The sequence below is a fragment of the Scylla paramamosain genome, unplaced genomic scaffold (genome assembly GCF_035594125.1).
Source record: "Scylla paramamosain isolate STU-SP2022 unplaced genomic scaffold, ASM3559412v1 Contig69, whole genome shotgun sequence".
NCBI lineage: Eukaryota > Metazoa > Arthropoda > Malacostraca > Decapoda > Portunidae > Scylla > Scylla paramamosain.
The window spans coordinates 211774-220000 of NW_026973734.1; the positions used below are offsets into that span (position 1 = coordinate 211774).

General features: G+C 43.3%; 1 protein-coding gene across 1 annotated transcript in view; it reads left to right on the forward strand.

The window, feature by feature from the left end:
* Positions 1-2166: 2166 nt before the first annotated feature.
* LOC135098594 (von Willebrand factor A domain-containing protein 5A-like) overlaps positions 2167-8227 on the forward strand; it is a 12834-nt gene continuing 6773 nt past the window's right edge. Inside the window, exons 1-2 of the mRNA XM_064000954.1 lie at positions 2167-2267; positions 2606-2734. Of these exons, the coding sequence (XP_063857024.1) occupies positions 2204-2267; positions 2606-2734 (193 nt within the window). The 5' untranslated portion in view covers positions 2167-2203. The remainder of the gene's footprint in view (positions 2268-2605; positions 2735-8227) is intronic.

Genomic DNA, 8227 nt, shown 5'->3' on the forward strand with positions numbered 1-8227 from the left:
GATGTGGGCTGTTCATCCGCGACTACATTTCTGCCAATCACCACACTGACACTGAGGTTTCCAGGCGGCTCCCTGCACACATGTCCTCCACTAGGGCAGAACTGTATGCTGTTCTGGAGGCGCTCCATATTGTGGCGCCTCTCCGTAAGGATATATTCTTCTTTGTTGACAGTCAGGCTGCACTGTATGCTCTCCAGTCTACCTCCCCCCATGGACTGTGATCTAGTTAATAAATGTCTTGATCTCATCCACACCCTAGAAGGTGCTGGTGCCACGGTTCACTTCACCTGGATACCCTCTCATGTGGGTATCCCGCTTAATGATAAGGCAGACCGCCTTGCTCAATGTGCTTTTCAGGACGACACAGTGGACCCTGGCGCTGAGTACACTCTGGGCTATATTAAGAGTAGCATTAAGGACTTTGTACATAGTAGCATTAGTGATCAGTTGTACATAGTAGCATTAGTGATCAGTTGTACATAGTAGCATTAGTGATCAGTTGTACATAGTAGCATTAGTGATCAGTTGTACATAGTAGCATTAGTGATCAGTTGGAGCTTTGTTTCCATAGGCAGTAGTCTTCTCTATGTACGTGTCTCCCAGAGCTGCGCTTACACCTATGGGAGACACACTGCATCACACGACAGGGTGGCAATGAGGCTCAAATTAGGCTATAAGTACTTTTGGAAAGTCAGTGCTTCTCCTGGCGTGTGCTGTGTGCTGTGTGCTTCACCAAGGGGACACACTCTACGTCATTATGTCACGGAATGTCCTCTCATTGGTAAATTTAGGCTGCGAGGTCAACATGACTTGTAAAGCCTCATTGACCATTTCATAGACTCAGCCACTCTCAGGGAAATACTCAATGAATATCCTACGTTTGGTCCCAGACTGTAGGATATTTTTACAATAAGGTGTACAATATCTGTATTTATTTATTTAATTATATTTTTGTAGTGTATACTATCTATTTTTATATTTTTGATACTTTACCTTTACCTCTGGAGCCTTTGGGAAGCAGGAGTGTTTCACAGTACTCCGCACCTCTCCCCCATCTCTCTCTCTCTCTCTCTCTCTCTCTCTCTCTCTCTCTCTCTCTCTCTCTCTCTCTCTCTCGGAAAAAAAAAAAGTGGTATTAGATTATCGCACGAGGAGGAGGAAAAAAGAAAAGAAAATAAACACAAAGAAGCAATAAACCAAAAAGGAAAACAAGGCCAGCATCTTTCCTTCTTTAATTTGAATTTCTTTACTTCGTAATTTTCTTATCTGGCGCAGTCCTTATATATGCATTAATTTCACTAGTACAACATTAATGAAGAGGAGGAGGAGGGGGAACAATCATATGCATTTCATAGCTAGAACCTTAACTTTCCTTCCTCCTCTCTTTTCTTATTTAATCATTCTTTTCACTAATAAGGAGAAGGAGCAGATAAACATGAAAGTAGGAAGAATAATGGCGTTCGGTAATAAGGAGAGTCTGCTTCCTCCCCTCTTTCTTCACATTTCATTCCTCCTTTCCTTATTTGATAATTTCCTTTGCTAACGCAGAAGGAAAAGGAGGAGAAGGAGTTAAACATGAAAAAAAAAGAAAAAAGAGGCGTGTGTTTTGTCCTTTCTTTCTTTACTTCATTCTTTCCTCCCCTGCCTGGCGCCTCTCTCTCTCTCTTATAGGTGCGGGCGGTGCTGCCTGTGGAGGAGGGCGCAGCTGTGTACCACTGTGAGGCGCAGCTGGACGGCAGAACCATTGTGACTCACTGCTTGGAGAAGAACAAGGTATTAGGCTTATCCCCTATGCTATTTTTAGTGTTTTTTAATAATATTTAACATGCTATCATTTTTTTTTTATATCAATATATCAACCTGCCATTTTTGCTGCTTTGAACGTTTTGCAGCGGCGCCTGTGCTAAATGTGTGTGTGCCTTATTTCCTCCTATTTTTTTTTAACATTGAGACTTTTTTTTTTTTATATCTAACGAAGGCAAAGTGTTTACCATTAGCGTATATATGAGTAGACTCACAAGAAAATAATTATAAACTGGGTAGGTACTTGACATTGCCCACAGGGAGAGACTGCCACGTGTAGGCCTGACAGCTTCCACCACTAACTCATTTTCCTGCTGTAAGCCCTACACACTGGTTCCCTTTCCTCACACAGGCAGAGAAAGTGTACAAGGAGGCTTTGAAAGAGGGGAAGACTGCCCTCATGACACGAGAAGACCCTGACTCAAGCGACATTCTCACGCTTAACCTCGGCAACTTTCCTGCGGGTTCGTGGTTGTGGTGGTGGTTGTGGTTGTGGTGGTGGTGGTGGTGGTGGTGTGTGTGTGTGTGTGTGTGTGTGTGTGTGTGTGTTTGAGAGAGAGAAAGAGAGAGGTTACTGTCACCCGTACCTCTCCTTGCCTCACCCTTACCTCACCCTGTCTACAGAAATATCTAAAAACATTGTAGGTATGAGGAAAATAGCATTATAAAGGTTGCTGCCAACCTACCTCAGCCTTCCTCACCTTGCTCCACCCATACCTTAGCTTCCTCACCCTACCTTATGCTGCCTCGCCCTGACCCACCCATACCTCACCCTCTCTCACCCCGCCCGCTTCTGCTGCAGGAACGAGGGCCAAGGTCACCCTTCGTCTGGTGATGGAGTTGAGGGTTGAGACAGACGGCATCATCAGCTTTGTTTTGCCCACAGTACTCAACCCGCGCTACACCCCTGCTGACCACCCTCGCAGGCAAGGTAGGTCAGCTGAGGTCACAGGTCGTGTCAGCTCAAGGGAGTGTGTGGTGGGTTTGAAATGCACTAAAACACTTGTAGTTGTTATTGATTGTTATATTCCAGATTATACCAGATTGGTTTGGGGCGAGGAGAATTCGCTGAAACACTTAGAATGCATTCACTTTTTATTTTTCTATTACCTACACTAGCAAAACACATGTAATTGTTATTTTCCATTACCTAAAGCTTCAAAACATGTAATTGTTATTTTTCTATGATTTACCTCAACAAAACACATGTAATTGTTATTTTCCATTACCTAAAGCTTCAAAACATGTAATTGTTACTTTTCTATTACTTACCTCAACAAAACACATGTAATTGTTATTTTCCATTACCTAAAGCTTCGAAACACATGTACAGTGGAACCTTGGTTTTTTAACTTAATTCGTCTATGAAAGCTGTTCTAACTCGGAAATGTTCAGAAATCAAAACTATTTTCCCCACAGGAATCAAAGTAAAAATGGATTAATCCGTTCCCGCACACCGTCGCAGCAGCTCAGGACAAGGCCTGGATTTTTTTTTTTACCCGGTCCACTTTTTTTGGGGGGGGATTTATTGTTTTTATTTATTTATTTATTTTTATTCTTCATATTCATATGTAAATCAGTTTAAATAAGAAATAAAAAAATAATGTAGAGTGAAAGAAAAGGTGTGAAGTGTTTTCTTTTTTTCATGTAGGAGGGGCACCGGTAAAGAGCAACACAAATATAATAATTGAAAAAAAGAAAAGGCCACGCCACTGAAGTGACGTCCCCAGAGCTGAAAGCAGAAGACAAAAATTACAGGATAAGTGTTTTGAAACATCCCTCTTGAAGGAATTCAAGTCATAGGAAGATGGAAATACAGAAGCAGGCAGGGAGTTCCAGAGTTTACCAGAGAAAGAGATGAATAATTGGGAATACTAGTTAACTCTTGCATTAGAGAGGTGGACAGAATAGGGGTGAGAGAAAGAAGAAAGTGTTGTGCAGTGAGGCCGTTGGAGGAGGAGAGGCATGCAGTTAGCAAGATCAGGAGAGCAGTTAACATGAAAATAGTGGTAGAAGACAGCAAGAAATGCAACATCAGCCAATCAGCTGCGAGCTTATAAACCCACCGAGGCTCCAGGAATCTAACTTAAGTGAACAGACTATAATCCAGTCATTCTGAAGCATCTTTACTGTACAACCATCTCTTATCTTTAACCACTTTGCTCTGGATGCTTAAAAACACACGTTGTTCATATACGGCGCAGGCCTGCGAGCGGTAATTTATCTCATTTATAATACTATAATTCTCTCTCTCTCTCTCTCTCTCTCTCTCTCTCTCTCTCTCTCTCTCTCTCTCTCTCTCTATATATATATATATATATATATAAGAACATAGGAACATAAGAAATAAAGGAAGCTGCAAGAAGCCATCAGACCTACACGTGGCAGTCCCTGTATGAAATATACCTACCTATTTCCACCTATCATCCCCATCCATAAATCCGCCTAATATTCTCTTATAGCTCCCTAATGTCTTATCACTAACAACTTGATTACTGAGTCCGTTCCATTCATCTACCACTCTATTTGAGAACCAATTTCTTCCTATCTCTTTTTTAAACCTAAATTTTTCAAGCTTGAGCCCGTTATTTCTTGTTCTATCCTGGTTGCTGATCCTAAGAATTTTGCTTACGTCCCCCATGTTATAACCTTTATACCACTTAAAGACTTCTGTCAGGTCCCCTCTTAACCTACATCTATCTAAAGAATGTAAATTTAACAGCCTCAATCTCGCCTCGTAAGGAATACTCCTCATACCCTGTATCCTTTTAGTCAATGTCCTTTGTACTGATTCTAATAGATCTATAACCTTCTTGTAATATGGGGACCAAAACTGCACAACATAGTCTAGATGAGGTCTGACCAGCGTCAATTATAACTTTAATATTACTTCAGGTCTTCTACTTTTAACACTCCTAAAAATGAATCCTAATACCCTATTTGCCCTGTTTCTGGCCTCTATGCATTGCTTTCTTAGACAGAGTTCAGAGCTAACTATAACTCCTAAATCTTTTTCGTACTTTTAACCTACTAGAGCTGAGTTGTTTATTGTGTAACTACTGTGTAGGTTTCCTCTACCTACGCTAAGTACATTGCATTTTTTTATGTTAAATTGCATTTGCCATCTGTCTGTCCATTCGTTCATCCTATCTAAATCTGCCTGCAAAGTGATGGCATCTGATTCTGACCTAACTAATCTACCTATCTTCGTGTCATCCACAAATTTACTAACATCACTACTAATTCCATTATCCAAGTCATTGATATATATATTAAAAACAACAATGGCCCAAATACTAATCCCTGTGGCACCCCACTAATTACATTACCCCACTCCCAGATTTGGAGCCGTTTATTACTACTCTCTGTCGTCTGTCGCTTAGCTATGACTTTATCCAGCCTAACACCCATCTATCCCACGTGCCCTAACCTTTCTCAGGAGCCTCTGATATCAATATTGATATCAATATTGATATCAATATTCTCGAAACTGCTATTCATATTCTGAAAAAAAAACAAAGATTCATTGGTTCATATTAATAGAATCATGAATCTCCAACGAGGTGTATAGACTATCATATTGTGTCTGTTTTCTGTCATTCACACCCTCTCTCTCTCTCTCTCTCTCTCTCTCTCTCTCTCTCTCTCTCTCTCGCGTCGTTTGTCACTGTATTAGGATAAGCTGCTAAATACTTATGTATAGTGTAGATAACAGCTTTAGTGCAGCCACTTCTTATGTACAGTTGATGCCATTACATGTAGTGAACATAACTCAGAGCGGTGAGCCTTGACTCTCTCCTGGCTGTGAGCTTGGAGTTGATCACGCACCAGTCCACCAATCAGAGGACACCTTAAATTTTATTTTGCAATAAAAGAAATTAGCAAAATTTGAGGGGGTAGGGGCGAGGTTTGAGAGGGTAGTAAGGAAGGGATGAAAATGGAAACCTGGAGCGCAGAAGAAATTTTGCCCGCACCAGCGGACGACGACATGGAACGCGCCGCCGAGGAAGACATGAAAGAAGAACGCGCCGTCAAATGCTGTGGCTTCCTGTACCTGCTGCGGCGACTCTTCCGCAGGAAGAAGAAAGCAGCAGTGCGGAAAGCAGCCAAGACCGACAACGTTAAGGAAAAAGTCATCGAAGACACAGAAGAAGAAACTATTGAAGAAGAGACAGTAACGCGCGCCATCGTACACGCAGAGGAAACGATGGAAGATGACGGAGATAACGGAAATGACGAAGAAAAAGACTTTGTAGCAGATCAAGAAATGAAAACCTGCGAAGATGAAGCATTAGTAGAAGCGGAAAACAAAGCAGAAAATAACGAAAGCGACGATGGGAAAGAAAAACCCACCCACACTAGTAAGAAGAAGCGTAAGAGAAAGAAGCGAAAAGTGAAGGTGGAGAAGGCGCCTCCGGTTAAGGCAGATGAGGACCTGGCGATGGGCGTGAAGCAGGTGTCCGGCGAGGCCTCAGAGGCCCCTAAGGCCTCTGAGGCCCCCGAGACTCCTGAAGCCACAGAAGGCGACTCGGAGGGCTGGACGGTGGTTGCCTGCAAAAAGAAAAGGCCCAGGAAGGTGAGGGTACAGCCTAGCCTGCCTAAGGAGACTGTGGCGGAGACCCCTGAGGACCCAGACCCCCCTAAGAGGGACTCAGAGGGCAAGGAGGTGGTGGGCCGCGGCAAGAACAGGCCCAAGAAGGTGAAGGCACCTAGCCTGCCTGAGGTGAAGGCCGCCATCGAGTCTCCTCGACGCCAGCAGCTCGAGGCGAAGAAAGGAAAGCAGCGGGCTGAGAGAGCCAAGCAGCAGCGTGCGCTGGACAGCGTGCGCCGCTCTTGGCAGGAGGAAGAGAAGGAGGCCACACTCGCCGTAGCGCCCCACATGCGGCGCTACATCGTTGGCCCACGCGGCGCCACACTGCGGGAAGTGTGCCAAGAGTTCGCTGGCGTGCGAGTGTGTGTGCCGCCTCCCTCAGACACCCGCACCGCCACCATCAGGTTGTGCGGACCTGCCCGGAAGGTTCCCGCCGCCCTGGCGCGCCTCGAGGCCTTGCTCCGGCAGGCCGAGGTGATCGAGGCGCAAGTGGCGGTGACGCCACGCCAGCGGTGCCACGTGGTGGGTCCCGCCGGCGCGACTGTCAGGAGACTACTGCAGGAGTTCCCTGACGTGCAGGTGAGAGTGCCGCCAGCAACAGACAAGGTGTCTCGCACCGTGCTGCTGCGCGGCCCGCGCACCCAGGTGGCCGGGGCGGAGGCATTTGTCAGGGGCTGTCTGGAGGCCGCTGGCCGCACCGCCCACGCCGCTCACGCTGGCCACCGTCACGCCCACCACGCCCGCCGCCACGCCCACAATCTCGCCCATCAGTGAGGCGCCATTTAATAAATTAAATGATCTATTATTCTGTGTCTATTAATATGTATTTATGTGTGTGTGTGTGTGTGTGTGTGTGTCCTGATGAATGTGTACATGTATAGCCATATAGAAGGGCATCATAACATTGACAATATTCCAAGTTATGATGACATATGCATGAATATGTACCCATGACAATATTCCAAGTCATGATAAAATGTGTGTGAATATGTACCTATATGTTTTCCCATGTAGAAGGCCATCATAATATTGACAATGTTCCAAGTTATGATGAAATATGTGTGAATATGTATATAATATATGTATACGAGTATAATATATGTATATAATATATGTATAGCCATGTAGAAGTCATATGTATGAATGCGTGTATGTATTGGCATAACTTATATAATATTCAAAGTCATGATTAATTTGCTTACGTGCGTTTGTGTGTGCGTGAGTACGTGCGCGGGTGCATATGTGGATTCTAACATGGACGAAAGGAGAAAGTGTGTGTGTGTGTGTGTGTGTGTGTGTGTGGAAGAGAAAATAAAAGAAAACGAACAAAAAAAGTCATCAGCGACCAAAAATAAGAATGAAGTAACTGAAGAAATAAAATCAGAAAATGAACAAAAAAAGTCATCAGCGACCAAAATCAAGAAAGAAGAAATTGAAGAAGAAATAAAATCAGAAAATGAACAAAAAAAGTCATCAGCGACCAAAATGAAGAGTGAAGAAGTCGAAGAAGAAATAAAATCAGAAAATGAACAAAAAAAGTCATCAGCGACCAAAATCAAGAAAGAAGAAATTGAAGAAGAAATAAAAGCAGAAAATGAACAAAAAAAGTCATCAGCGACCAAAATCAAGAATTAAGAAGAAATAAAAGCAGAAAATGAACAAAAAAAGTCATCAGCGACCAAAAACAAGAATGAAAAAGAAATAAAAGCAGAAAATGAACAAAAAAAGTCATCAGCGACCAAAAACAAGAATGAAAAAGAAATAAAAGCAGAAAATGAACAAAAAAAGTCATCAGCGACCAAAAACAAGAATGAAAAAGAAATAAAAGCAGAA